This window comes from Typopeltis vanoorti, chromosome 23 (genome assembly GCF_054136105.1).
Source record: "Typopeltis vanoorti isolate ZY-2024b chromosome 23, IOZ_Tvanoo_1.0, whole genome shotgun sequence".
Classification (NCBI taxonomy): domain Eukaryota; kingdom Metazoa; phylum Arthropoda; class Arachnida; order Uropygi; family Thelyphonidae; genus Typopeltis; species Typopeltis vanoorti.
Genome location: NC_143571.1, coordinates 60,380,470 through 60,396,065, shown reverse-complemented (window position 1 = coordinate 60,396,065; position 15,596 = coordinate 60,380,470). Strand labels below are relative to the sequence as shown.

Here is a 15,596-nt window from a genome sequence, read left to right as displayed (position 1 = left end):
GGCGTGAACAGATGGCATCAATGGCAATATCATATTAAAAACGAGAATATTAGGAAAGAACTTGACATTGTTAGCATCCAGGAATGCGTTAGCAGAGCTAATCTCAGGTGGTATGGTCACTTAAATAGAATGGGCGAGGAAAGATTAACAAAACAAGTGTTCTCTGCCAGGGTGGCAGCAAAACGACCCAGAGGAAGGCCAAGATATAGATGGATTGATACGATACAAAGTGCTTTAGACGATAGAAATATAAGATCTGATAATGTTGGAGTCTTGACAAGTAACAGACTGATTTGGAGGAAAATTGTAGATAGGAAATTAATAATAATGTAATTTTTTTCATGTAGTACTATCATATCCTGTACACCCCTTGAGGGTACATGGCAGGAATTTGATGATGATGATGATGATGAACAATTATGCAACCATACATCAAGAATGTTATGGACAAATTTGCCAAATTACTATACATTCTTGATGTATGGTTGCATACATCAAGAATGTATATGTATCTACTATTCCATACTGCATATGGAGTATTAGAGTTATACACTATTTGTTACATACTCCATCTATAACCAGAACCAGTACATTGTTTTTTTATGTGCTTCTTTGAAAACCACTTACTGATGCCCAGTCCAACAAATGCTCACTATAAGAAACTGTTGAACATTCTGAAAAAGCTATGCTAAAAGAAAATTCACTAGCAAACTATCCACTATAAAAGAACTATTCTTGTGGTACCTAATGAGTTTGCTATAGGTAGCCAAATGTATTGCATTCCCATTTGATTGATTATGGTGTATCTGATAAACTACAGTAGTACTATAATTCTCTATGAACTTCTTAACATTAATAAGCTTGTTCCCTCTCTCTCTCTCTCTCCGCCCACAAGAGTATAGGTGATTAGATGTTCACACAATGTCCATATTATAGTGACAATCTGAAGAGAACAGTAGGTTTATGATGCTTATATTGGCACATTTGACAATGTGCCATTATAACACAATCAATGCAATGTTGGTCATGGGCGGCATATTATTATATGTGCAAATAATAGCCTTTGGCTTGACTTTTTCTATAGTCTGAAGAATTGGTCATTACCCCCCCCCCAAAAAAAAAAATCCTGTCATATATTTTCTGCTTTCAAAGTGTGAAAAGAAAAATGTCAAGTGTATGAGGAAAAAAAGAGTTTGCTTCTGCTATTTCTACATTTTTAGTTAAATGAAAAAAACAATTAAAGGCTTTAAGAGACTAAAAAAGTACATTACAGCTGACTGACTAGTAAACTCACAGTGACTACAGAAAAAGTTTGTTATAGTGAACTTCCTTTAGAAAAGATTATGATTATTAGGACTTGGTTATGACTTTTTGATAGTTTGTTACAGTAAATGAATTTGTTGTAATGATTTTTCGCTGTAACAAGAGATGAACATATCAAAAACTACCTAGAAAGTATTTGCTTAAATACAGTATAAAAATACCAAGACATTAAAAAAAAAATAAAAAATAACCAGGATGAAGTATTTTTTGAAGAAATTAAACAGGAAATTAGAACTGATGGATTAATGGCATGTGTCAAAAAAACCACAGTGTATTACATTCCCTCAAAATGGGGTTTTTGATAGTGTTGTATTGCAATACACTGCAATACAACACAATCATTTGTGTTTATATTAGACCCCCCCCCCAAAGCCTCAAAGACACATCAACACAAAATCTTGGTTAAATGCTATTGTAACAGTGATATGTTGGATTAATTTTATTATTTATCACAGAAGATGCAGACTCACACACATCAATTTTTTTTTTTTTAAATGGCAATCCCAAAACATGAGGGTTTTCAGTGTATACATCATAATTAAGTGAATATATCTTATATAAAAATATACTTATAATACCTATGTAGCCTTGCAAAACTGAGAAATTCTTATAGTTACAGTCTGAGATAGTACAAATTACATTTGTACTATCTCAGAGTTATCAGCACTTTGTAATCTCTTGTGACAATCACTAAACCAAACTTCCTGTTTCATCTGAAAATTGCTCAGAAAGTTTAAAAATAACCTGTGAGAACAGGTTATTTTTAAACTTTCTGAGCATTACAAATAATCATGTCTTGTAAGTCATTATTTGCTTTCAAAAGCCAAGGATAAAGTTCTGTTATCTGAGACTGAGATATACGTTTTGGACAGAAAAATAGTTCATTTTCTGAGTCTGTTTCTGTAATTAGATTGTTTGCCTGAATAGAACCATTAATTGGAATGTCTTGTAGTAACTGTACAGTTTCCATTTTAGGTACAAGTTTTTTAACCTCTTCAATAGCATCATTGAGTGAAGACCCTTCTGGAGTGGAAAGAAAATCATATCCAGGCATACGAGAATTGATTTTTATACAAGGACATTTGAAGCGCTGATGATGCAGATAACACAGGAAATCATTTAACTGTTTCATTAGATGAAATGTTTCCCCTTGAGTTCTTAAAATTGTTGGTACATGATTTGATTCAGAATAGTCAAAATATACTTTAACTATGTTATACTTATTAGCAGGACTCGTTTCTATAAGTGCAACAGATGGAATGCAAATATCACCCCATGGAGATTTTTCCTTAATTTGTGGATCGTTATGGTTCTCTATTTTGTGATAAACACCTCTGGATATCACAATAATAATGAAGTTTACAGCTGAAAATTTACTACGTAACCAAAAATTTTTATCCTCATTTTTCAGGTCAGAAATATCAATAATTACATCAACATAGCATCTCTTTCTAAGAAAGGTTGCAAATCTTAACACAACATTTTGATGTTCCTTGCTGTCATTAGAATATACAATTAAAGCCTTGGGTCTGTTTCTTAAATGACCTAAAAGATATAAAAAAAAAGCTTTTAATCAGTAAATCTTAAAATATGTATTTGTAAAATCTTTCTGTAATACAAATATGCACTGAATACCATAAATTGCTTGACAACGGAGAGAGAATAAAAGAGCATCATGCCATCTCCTAAACAATCTGCAAGCTATTAATTAAAACAGACTGCCACTGATCCTCAGATATTTTCTCACTCAAGTAAATAAAGCTATATATGTAAACAAAAGCGATGAACTAAGGGTTGAAGAATGTCAAATGTGAGCAGATAGAAGAGCATTTCAGTCAAGCTAAGCAAAATAATTTTTTCAGGCCCCTAAATATAATATAAATTTGTAAGCAACTACATCATCATTTATTCATATATGAATAGGGAATTATATATAGAAATATTAATAAACTTTTCAGACCACCCTCATATATCCTCTCCTATAGTGGGGGATGATGAGCATGTGAAACTGTGGGAAGTAATGAAAAGAATGGGTTTTCCTCAACACACTATCAGGTTGATAGCCAACTTGTACAGAAAGCAAGAAGCCACAGCAAGAATAGTTGGATTGACTGACTGGATTCAAGTTGGAAAAGGAGTTAGGCAAGGATGTTTACTTTCTCCTCACTTGTTCAGTATATATGCAGAGGACATCATGTGTGAAGCATTGGATGAGCTCAAGAGAGGAATTAGGATAGGAGGTAGATTGATGAGTAACCTGAGAACCACTACAGGGATGGGATAATGGTGCTGGAATAATGTATTAGTCTTAAAGGAGATTATGTTGAAAAATAAAAATAATTTTGAAATTATAAATTCGTTTTTTTATTGTTAGGCTGAGACTACCCTCGTGTAGTAATTTTATTTTTTTTTCTTCTTCAGATTTTAAATATTTCAACAGAAAATACAGCTGTATGCAGTAGCTATAGTAAATTAACCACAGAATTTCAGCTACTTTCCTAAATGCAAGCTTAAGCTCTTTCTTACTTACAAGTGTTACATATGCTGAATCTTTTCATACAGCTACTTAAGTAAATAACTTCTTACAAAAAGTTGTGAATTCATCGGTTTGATTTATATTGATGCATTAGCATCTAAGGCTAAAAATGCACAAGTCCAAGATTAAAACATAAGTAAAGAATGAATATATCCAGTTATATATATATATATATATAAAATCATCAAATTTCTGATATGTACTCTAAGGGGGGGTGTACAGGATAATTATGATAGTACTAGAAGAAAAAGTTACACTATTACTAACTTCCGATCAATAATTTTCCTCAAAATTATTCTGTCATCTGTCAAGACTCCAACATTATTGGATCTTTTATTTCTGTCTTTTAAGGCACTTTTTACTGTATAAAATAAAAACTTTTACTTTATAAAATAAAATACTGTATAAAATAAAAAAAGTAATGCAGACCAAAATCCAGCTTTGAGGATTTTGGTCTTCATCTAGGGTCTTTTTTCTGACAACTTGGAAAATAACACTTGTTTTGTTAGTCTTTCTTCTCTCATTCTGTTTAAGTGACCATATACCTGAGATTAGCTCTACTAACACATTTCTGAATGCTAACAATGGCAAGGTGCTTACGGGTCAAAGCTATACAACTGAGAGGAGACCTCTACATAGCCTTCAAAGGAATGTGAAGAACCGACCAGGGCTTCTCACCTAATGTCCAATCCTCACCTTCTCGTGGTGCACCCTGTGAGGTATCCACTTGGATACTGAACAGATGAGGATGGGCTGGCAATTTGAGATTTAGCTGACCAAATTGTATTGTTATTAGCTTTAACAAAAATTTCAAATGATGGTATAACATGACAGAATTTCATGCCGGTTGGGATGTGGCCCATCAAACAAGGCCCCCATTGTTTTTGCCAGGGAACCAGGGCAAACAGTGAAAAGTCAGCTACTGGAACAAATCCTAAAACACACCTAAATTCAACATCACCAGAGTTCAAGATTGGTACTATCAACATAAGAAGCCTGAATAGCAAAGAAATGGAGCTAGCTGAGAAATTGGATAAGAACCATATCAACATAATAGGGGTGATCGAAACAAAAAAGGTAAAAACTGATGAGATCTTTCTGAGCAATAAATACAAAATTCAGGCAATGACAATCAAGGAAAAGAAGGAGTAGCCATAGTATTCAACACAAAATAACAAGGCTAATCTTCAAGAATGGCAGGCAGGCAGTCAAAAGTAGAGTGATGTAGGCAAATATCAGAATGGGGAATTTGACAATGAGACTTATTTGCCTATGGACCCATAGAAGGTTCTACTAAGATAGAAGTGGAAGAATTTTTTGAGTCTCTAAAGAAAGCAACTGACACAATGAAAAAGGAAAAGTTGGTCTTTGTTGGGGATCTAAATAGCAGAGTAGCAAATGATTATCAGACATGCAAAAATATTTTGAGAAAATTTGGAGAAAAGAGCAAAGCTAATAATAATGGCAAATGCCTGTTGGCTTTCTGCTCAGGACATGGACTGGTTACTCCTAACACCATGTTCCAACATAAAAATGTGCACAAATTCACATGGAGAGAAGAGGCAAGGAATAAGAAAAGTCTCATTGATTATATTATTGTTGACAGCGATGTTTTCCCACTGGTGCAGGACACCAGAGTGTACAGAGGATTTGAAATTGGAAGTGATCACCATTTAGTCTTGAGCAGGATAAAATTGAATTTCATATTGAAAAGAACATGTAAAAAAGTTTTAAAGAGAATAAAAGTTGAGCAGCTCTCAGATGTGAACTGTAGACTAAAATTCACAAATATTATTCAAGAAAAAATGAAAGAGTTTGAGAACAGGAACCAAACCTTGGAGATTCAGTGGCAAGCCCTGAAGAAAACACCGACTGATTCAGCCAGAGGGGGTGTGGTGAGGTTGTTTGCAAGGATAGAAAAATCAGAACTCCATGGTGGACACAGGAAGTTAAAGAAGAAAGCAAATCAAAAGCTCCTGGCAAATAAGTCAGCTTGTGCTCTTAGAGAATACAGAGACAAATGTAAGAAAGCTAAACATTGTGTAAAACTGGCTAAACAAACGTCATGGGAGGACTTTGGCAAGAACATTGAAAATAAATATCAAAAAGGTGGAAAGATATTCTGGAGGTTGTTGAAGAAGCTCAGAAATGGAAGAAAGAGTGCTGTAAAAGGAATTCGAGATGATAAAGATGACATTGAAACAGGAGAAAAATATATTATTGAAGTATGGAGTAATTACTTCAAAAAATTGCAAAATGAAACAATCAGTGATGACAGCACAGTGGTAAAAAACATTGACCACGCATACAGTCAGGAATATATATCCATACTTGAAGTAGAAAAAGCCATCAAAAGCCTGAAATGTGGAAAGGCAGCAGGAGTAGATGATATTTGACCAGAAATGCTCAAGTATGGAGGTATAAAAGTCTTACAGTGGCTGCACTGCATAGTACAGAAGGCTTGGACAGAGGGACAAATTCTAGATGATTGGAATTGAGATCTCATAATAACCATATATAAAAAGGGAAATAAAACTGAATGTGAGAATTACAGAGAATCTCAGCTCGCTCTTTGCTTTATGCAGATGATGTTATACTTCTAAATAAATCTGCTACAAGTCTGCAAGATTCCCTGACTAAATTGAATAACTTTTGTAATAGATATGGTATGAAGGCCAGCAATAACAAGACAAAGACAAGGAAAATAGGCAGAATCATTGAAAATATCAACTGCATTGTGAATGGAGAACCTATAGAACAAGTAAAACATTTCAGCTACTTAGGCACGATTTTTAGTGAAGATGGTAATTAAATATGGAAATAGACAACAGAATCAACAGAGCTGGTATGGTAGGCAGTCAACTGAATAAATTTATATGGAATAAGAGAGAAATTAGCCAAAACACTAAATTAGCTGTATACAAGAGTGTTCAAACCAATTTTAACTTATGGATCTGAGAGTTGGGTTAGAAGTAAAATACTTGACCAAAGACTAGAGTCGCAGGTATGAGAGTCATGAGAAAGATTGGGGGAATTGAACAGATGGCATGAAGGGCAATATCGTATTAAAAAACGAAGATATGAAGAAAGAACTTGATATTGTCAGCATCCAAGAATGCATTAGCAGAGCTAATCTCAGGTGGTATGGTCACTTAAGCAGAATGGGAGAGGAAAAATTAGCAAAACAAGTGTTTTCTGCCAGGTTAATAGGAAAAAGACCCAGAGGAAGACCAAGATATAGGTGAATTAATACAGTAAAAAGTTCCTTCGAAGACAGAAATATAAGACCTGATAATACTGAAGTCTTGACATGTAACAGACTGATTTGGAAGAAAATTGTAGATTGGAAGTTAGTAATGGCATAAATTTTTCATGTAGTACTATCATATCCTGTACAACCCTTGAGGGTATACATATCAAGAATTTGCTGATGATGAACAATTGAGAGTTTTTTTCCCTAATATGCTAATTTTTGATGCGATACTGCCAATGATGCAATTTGTTCACTCCACTAGCTTTCTGAGAAGTCTCACATCAGAGGTCTCTAGTCTTTGATCAAGTGTTTTATTTCTAACCCAGCTCTCAGATCCATCATTATTATCAAATGCCTGACATGTACCCTCAAGGGGTTTACAGGATATGATAGTACTACATGAAAAATTTACATCATTACTAACTTCCAATCTACAATTTTCCTCCAAATGAGTCTGTTGCCTGTCAAGACTCCAACATTATCAGATCTTATATTTCTGTCTTCTAAGGCACTTTTTACTGTATCAATCCACCTATATCTTGCTCTTCCTCCTGCATAACCTGGCAGAGAACACTTGTTTTGCTAATCTTTCCTGGCCCACTGTTTAAGTGGGTCAGGAAAGATTAGCAAAACAAGATGACCATACCACCTGAGATTAGCTCTGCTAACGCATTCCTGGATGCTGACAATGCCTAGTTCTTTCCTAATATCCTCGTTTTTAATATTATACTGCCATTGATGCCATCTGTTCACACCTCTAATCTTACTCAGGACTCATATCTGCAGTCTCTAGTTGTTGGTCAAGTGCTTTACTTCTAACTCACCTCTCAGATCCATAAGTTAAAACTGGTTTGAACACTGTCTTGTATACAGCTAATTTAGTGTTCCGACTAATCTCGGAGTGCTTAAGGGTCAAAGCTGTATAACTGAGAGGACACCTCCACATAGCCTATAAAGGAATATGGAGAACCGACCAGGGCAACTTAATGTCCAATCCTCACCTTCTCGTGGTGCACCCTGTTGGGTATCTACCTGGATACTGAACGAATGAGGATGGGCTGGCAATTTGGGATTTAGCTGACCAAATTGTATTCTTATTGGCTTAAACAAATATAGAAAATGATGGTACAACATGACAAAATTTCATGCTGGCTGGGACATTGCCCGGTTAAACAAGGCCCCCCTGGTGCTTTCGCCAAGGAACCAGGACGAACAGCGTTCGTCCTGGTTCCCTGGTGAAATCACCAGGCTTTGTCCAGGCTTTCTGAACTATGCAGTGCAGCCACTGTAAGACTTTTATACCACCATACTTCAGCACTAGAAGTTGATAGTGCATGGGAGGCAGTTAAGAAGTGTTTGCATGAAGCAATGGCTGACTGTATACCTAGAGTCCGAATAATAAATCAAATAGGGGTTAAATGGATGAATAACACCATTAAGCTTGAGCTGCAAAAAAAGAAACAACTTTGGAGGGAATTTAAGGAGAAAGGTGAACGGAAGGCACATGAACGGTATAAAGTGCAGGTCAGAAGGGTAACGAGTCTGGTAAGAAAAGCACAAAAGGATTATGAAAGAACATTGGCCATGCAGGCTAAAGAGAATCCTAAACAGTTTTTTAGATATGTAGCAAGTAAAAGGAAAAATGTACATGGCAGAATGATTTTAAAGAATGCCGATGGTATGGAGGTAACTGAATCAGTTGATATAGTTGAGTTACTGAGTGAGCACTTTGTAAGTATATATATCATCCAGGTGGCATTGCAGAAACGAATAAACCAGTAGATTATACGGGAATTGTGGTGAATGAAGTGGAGGTGAGTAGTCTATTGCATAACCTCAATGTCAATACATCCGTGGGATTGGATGTTATACCAGCTCGTGTCGTACGAGAAGCAGCTAAAGAATTGTCAGTACCCTTGACTATTTTGTTTAATTTGAGTCTTGGGTCTGGGTTAGTCCCGAGGGGGTGGAAAGAGGGGAAAATAGTTCCACTGCATAAAGGTGGTTCCAAGACTGCTGTTGTAAATTACCGACCAATTAGCATATCAGGAATCATTGTCAAGTTCTTAGAGAAATTAGTCAAGAAAAGAATACAGGATTGGATAGATGAAAATGGGATATTGTATGGGGGACATGATGGTTTTGTGAAGGGTAGATCATGCCTCAGTAACTTGCTCACATTTTATAACACAGTGACGGCTTAACTGAATAGGAGTAATGGGTTTCAGTGATACTACTGGACCTTGCCAGGGCCTTTGACAGGATGCCACATGGACCCCTAATCAGTAAACTGAAGCAGATGAGGATAGATATAGGGTTGGTGAGAAGCATAGGAAGGTGGTTGAAGGAGAGATACCAGAGATTGGTTTACTCAGGAGTAGAGTCTAAAAGACGGCTTGTGACTAGTGGTGTGCGGCAGGGCTCTGTTCTTGGACCACTGCTTTTCAATTTGTTCATCAATGATATAGGAAAGTATTTGAGAGGAAGTGTTCACTTGTTTGCTGATGATGCAAAGTTGGGTAGAGCAATTGTGAGTGCACAGGATGTCAAAATTTTACAGGATAATTTGGATAGTTTGGAGGACTGGGTTAGGAAAAATGGATGTCAATTTAATGTGGCAAAGTGTAAGGTTATGCACTTTGGGGGGAACCGGGGAAGAACTGGAGAGGATCCAGAGACGAGTGACCAAGATGATAGCAGGTATGTGGATTGAACCTTATGAGAATAGGTTGAAGATTTATGGGTTGCAGAGATTGGACGATAGGCAAAGAAGGGGTGATATGATTGAGACATTCGAATTACTGAAGGGTTTCTATAAGATTGATCCAGAAGATATTTTTGAAAATATGACTGGTGGTGGGAGGACTAGGGGCCATGCTGGGCAAGAGCGTGGTTGACAAGGGTTTTAGAGCTAGGTTTTTTACTTGGAGAGTGGTGAATAAGTGGAATAAGCTTCCAGAGTCTGTTGTGGGTGCTACGGCCGTGAATGAGTTCAAGGCAAGGTATGATAGATACTGTGTCAATGTCGAATAGTTGTTCTTGACATGATGTTACGGCCTCCCTCGATGAGTCTGTCGACTCCTTGGAGTTGCCCGGAACAATAATAATAACAATAATAATAATTTCTGGTCAAATATCATCTGCTCCTGCTGCTTTTCCACATTTCAAGCCATTGATGGCTTTTTCTACTTCAAGTATGGATATGTTTTACTGACTGTATGCCTGTTGGGTGCTTTTTACCACTGTGCTATCACTGCTTGTTTCATTTAGCTCAAGGATATCTTTTTCTACTGTTTTCATATTACCTTTATCATCTCTAATTCCTTTTACAGCACTCTTTCCTCCATTCTTGAGCTTCTTCAACAACCTCCAGAATATCTTGCCACCTTCTTGATATTTATTTTCTATGTTCTTGCCAAAGTCCTCCCATGACTTTTGTTTAGCCAGTTTTACACAGTGTTTAGCTTTTTTACATTTGTCTCTGTATTCTCTAAGAGAAAAAACCGACTTATTTGCCAGGAGCTTTTGATATGCTTTCTTCTTTTACTTCACTGCCTCTATAACTTCCTATGTCCACTGGGGTTCTGAATTTTCTATCCTTGCAGACAGCCTCACCACATGCCTCTCTGGCTGAAACAATCAGGGATTTCTTCAAGGCTTGCCATTGAATCTCCAAGGTTTGGTTCCTGTTCTCAAACTCTTTCATTTTTTCTTGAATAATATTTGTGTATTTTAGTCTACAGTTCACATCTGTGAACTGCTCAACTTTTATTCGCTTTAAAACTTTTAAGTGTTATTCTTTTCAATATGAAATTCAATTTTATACTGCTCAATACTAAATAGTGATCCTTTCCAATTTCAAATCCTCTGTACACTCTGGTGTCCTGCACCAGGGAGAAAATATCACTATCAACAATATCATACTCAATGAGACTTTTCTTATTCCTTGCCTCTTCTCTCCATGTGAATTTGTGCACATTTTTATGTTGGAACATGGTGTTAGGAGTAACCAGTCCATGTCCTGAGCAGAAAGCCAACAGGCATTTGCCATTATTATTAGCTTTGCTCTTTTCTCCAAATTTTCTCAAAATATTTTTGCATGTCTGACAATCATTTGCTACTCTGCTATTTAGATCCCCAACAAAGACCAACTTTTCCTTTTTCATTGTGTCAGTTGCTTTCTTTAGAGACTCAAAAAATTCTTCCACGTCTATCTTAGTAGAACCTTCTATGGGTCCATAGGCAAATAAGTCTCATTGTCAAATTCCCCATTCTGATATTTGCCTACATCACTCTACTTTTGACTGCCTGCCATTCAAGAAGATTAGCCTTGTATTTTGTGTTGAATACTATGGCTACTCCTTCTTTTCCGTGATTGTCATTGCCTGAATTTTGTATTTATTGCTCAGAAAGATCTCACCAGTTTTTACCTTTTTTGTTTCAGTCACCCCTATTATGTTGATATGGTACTTATCCAATTCCTCAGCTAGCTGCATTTCTTTGCCATTCAGGCTTCTTATGTTGATTGTACCGATCTTTAACTCTAGGGATGTTGAGTTTGGGGTGTATTTTAGGATTTGTTCCAGTAGCTGACTTTTCGATCTGGAAAACAATTTAATTGAGTTGCAAGTCAGCAGTTAGAAAAGAAGGATGTACAGGAAGATGGTTTAATGTTAAATCTGGTGTGAGACAAGGATGTACATTATCCCCTCTATTATTCATTATCTATATTGATCACATTATGAAGGAAAGTGGTATCAAACATGATATCAGATTTGGAGATGTTAATGTCAGCGCTTTGCTTTATGCAGACGATGTTATACTTCTAAATATATCTGCTACAAGCCTGCAAAATTCCCTGACTAAATTGAATAACTGTTTTAATAGGTATGGCATGAAGGTCAGCAATAAAAAGACAAAGACAATGAAAATAGAATCATTGAAAATGTCAACTGGGTTGTGAACGGAGAACCTGTGGAACAAGTAAAACATTTCAGCTACTTAGTCACAATTTTTAGTGAAGATGGTAATTAAATATGGAAATATAGATTCCCCAACAAGGGTAGGAAGTCAATTTATTTAATTGACTTCCACCAATGGTAGGAAGTCAATGAAATAAATTCATATGGAATAAGAGAGAAATTAGTCATCATCATCAAATTCCTGACATGTACCCTCAAGGGGTGTATAGGATATGATAGTACTACATGAAAAATTTACATCATTACTACTTCCTATATACAATCTTCCTTCAAATCAGTCTGTTACTTGTCAAGACTCCAACATTATTAGATCTTATATTTCTATCGTGTAAGGCACTTTGTACCGTATCCATCCACCTATATCTTGGTCTTCCTCTGGGTCGTTTGCCTGCCAAACTGGCAGAGAACACTTGTTTTGTAATCTTTCCTCGCCCATTCTGTTTAAGTGACCATACCACCTGAGATTAGCTCTGCTAATGCATTCCTGGATGCTGACAATGTCAAGTTCTTTCCTAATATCCTCATCTTTAATATGATATTGCCATTGATGCCATCTGTTCATGCCTCTAATCTTTCTGAAGACTCTCATATCTGCAGTCTCTAGTCTTTGGTCAAGTGTTTTACTTCTGACCCAGCTCTCAGGTCCATGAGTTAAAACTGGTTTGAACACTGTCTTCTATATAGAAGATCTTCATTTAGTGTTCCGACTAATTTCTCTCTTATTCTATATGAATTTATTCATTTGACTGCCTACCATACCAGCTTTGTTGATTCTGTTGTCTATTTCCATATTTAATTTACTATCCTCAGTAAAAATTGTGCCTAGGTAGCTGAAATGTTTTATTTGTTCCACAGGTTCCCCGTTCACAACACAGTTGACATTTTCAACAATTCAGCATTAGTCTTTTTAATGTTGACCTTCATACCATATCTATTACAACAGTTATTCAATTTAGTCAGGGAATCTTGCAAACTTAAAGTGGATTTATTTAGAAGTATAACATCGTCCGCATAAAGCAAAGAGCTGACATTAACATCTCCAATTCTGATATCATGTTTAATACCACTTTCCTTCATAATGTGCATCCTTGTCTCACACTGGATTGAACATTAAACCATCTTCCTGTACTTCCTTCAATTCTAACTGCTGGCTTACAACTCAAATAAAGACTAAGTATTGCTTGATATAATGCCCCATTGACACCATATAACTGTAGTGTATTGAATAGCTTCTCTCTTGGCACTTGTCATATGCCTTTTCCAGATCGACAAAACTTACATACAGATCTTTGTTATATTCCCATGCTTTCTCAACTATTTGTCGCAAAGTGAAGATCTGATCCTGACAGCCTCTATTTGGCATGAATCCAGCTTGTTCTTCACCAAGCTTTTCTTCCACAATTCTTCTCAACCGTTTCTCAAGTATACTTGTATAGATCTTGCCAGGAACACTCAGTAGGGAAATGCCTCTGTGATTCTCACATTAAGTTTTATTTCCCTTTTTATATATGGGTACTATCAGAGCTCTACTCCAATCATCAGGAATTCATCCCTCTGTCCAGGTCCTCTGAACTGTACAGTGCAGCCACTGTAAGACTTTTATATCACCATTACTTCAGCATCTCTGGTCGAATATAATCTACTCCTGCTGCCTTTCCACATTTCAAGCCTTTGATGGCTTTTTCTACTTCAAGTATGGATATGTATTCCTGACTGTATGCCTGCTGAGAGTTTTTTACCACTGTCTATCACTGCTTGTTTCATTTAGCAATTTTTCGAAGCAACCTCCATACTTCAAGGATATCTTTTTCTCCCATTTTCATATCACCTTTATCATCTCTAACTTCTTTTACAGCACTCTTTCCTCCATTTCTAAGCTTCTTCAACAACCTCCAGAATATCTTACCACTTTCTTGATATTTATTTTCTATGTTCTTACCAAAGTCCTCCCATGACTTTTGTTTAGCTAGTTTTACACAGTGTTTCGCTTTCTTACATTTGCCTCTGTATTCTCTAAGAGCACAAGCTGACTTATTTGCCAGGAACTTTTGATATGTTTTCTTCTTTTCCTTCACTGCCTCTTGGAGTTCTGATTTTTCTATCCTTGCACACAACCTCAGCACATGTCACTCTTGTTGAATCAATCAGGGTTTTTTTCAAGGCTTGCCACTGAATTTCCAAGGTTTGATTTCTGTTCTCCAACTCTTTCATTTTTTTCTTCAATAATCTTTGTGTATTTTAGTCTACAGTTCACATCTGACAGCTGCTCAACTTTTATTCGCTTTAAAACTTTCTTACATGTTATTCTTTTCAAGATGAAATTCAATTTTATCCTGCTCAAGACTAAATAGTGATCACTTCCAATTTCAAATCCTCTGTATACTCTGGTGTCCTACACCAGGGAGAAAACATCACTATCTAAATCCCAAATTGCCAGCCCATCTTGGTTCGTTCGGTATCAAGGTAGATAACCAACAGGGTGCACCATGAGGAGGTGAGGATTGGACATTAGGTCAGAAGCCCTGGTCGGTTCTCCGTATTCCTTTAAAGGCTATGTGGAGGTCTCCTCTCAGTTATACTGCTTTGACCCTTAAGCTCCCTGGATCCATAAGTTAAAATTGGTTTTCAACACTGTCTTGTATCCAGCAATTTACTGTTTTGACTAATTTCTTTCTTATTCCATACAAATTTATTCAGCTGATATCCTACCATACCAACTTTACTAATTCTGTTGTATATTTCCATATTTAATTTACCACGTTCACTAAAGATTGTGCCTAAATAGCTGAAATGTTTTACTTGTTCTATAGGTTTACCATTCAGGATAAAGTTGATGTTTTCAATGTTTTGAACAGATAAGTGTTTAGTACAAATGCTACAAGAAACTTTAATGTACAACCTCAACAGGTGAAAGACAAGGTATGATGGATGTTGACTTCTCTCCAAGAACTTATCTCATGGGGAAAGAAGTAGAAATGTTAACTTTTTTTTTAATATCAAAAATGAGTCCCGAGAACATTGCTTCTGTTACAAATGGAGTAATTATGTCCTGGTTCAGAATTGAGGCAAAAGATCAGATCTGAATTTAAACTCATTTGCAAGCACACAGGTGAAAGGTTATTCAATGGCCTGCTGCACCTCTTATTTATATCTTAGAGCAAATCAGAGTTTATCTTTAAGTATGAAGAGTGTATGAAGTTCCTTATGACTTGGCCTTCTATAGGCAAATAGGAAGATCTGTTAACATCTGCCTTGGAGACCATAAAAGATACATTAGCTATCATTATTATGGCATGTCAGGACTGGCAGAAATGCTTTGGCACCCACTTCACACAGCATTAGATGGAAGAAAACCAATGTGCTATTTAGAAATTGTTACAGGTCAGAAAGATAATTTTTAGAGTCACTCATGGCTATGAAGAATTCTCTTAACCTGAACAAGTATGGTTGCATTAATTTGCCAAAAATTTGGGATACTGTTATCTTAAAATCAACTCCTGCA

The 15,596-nt window shown here is 36.2% G+C and overlaps 1 protein-coding gene across 3 annotated transcripts in view; it reads right to left on the bottom strand.

Annotated features, from left to right (window-relative positions):
- Positions 1 to 1,747: 1,747 nt before the first annotated feature.
- Positions 1,748 to 15,596, bottom strand: part of LOC150093895 (uncharacterized) — a 159,995-nt gene continuing 146,146 nt past the window's right edge. For all 3 annotated transcript variants that reach the window (XM_090413015.1, XM_090413013.1, XM_090413014.1), the window contains one exon: positions 1,748 to 2,868. In XM_090413015.1, coding sequence (XP_090269141.1) covers positions 2,087 to 2,868 — 782 coding nt within the window. In that variant the 3' untranslated portion in view covers positions 1,748 to 2,086. The remainder of the gene's footprint in view (positions 2,869 to 15,596) is intronic.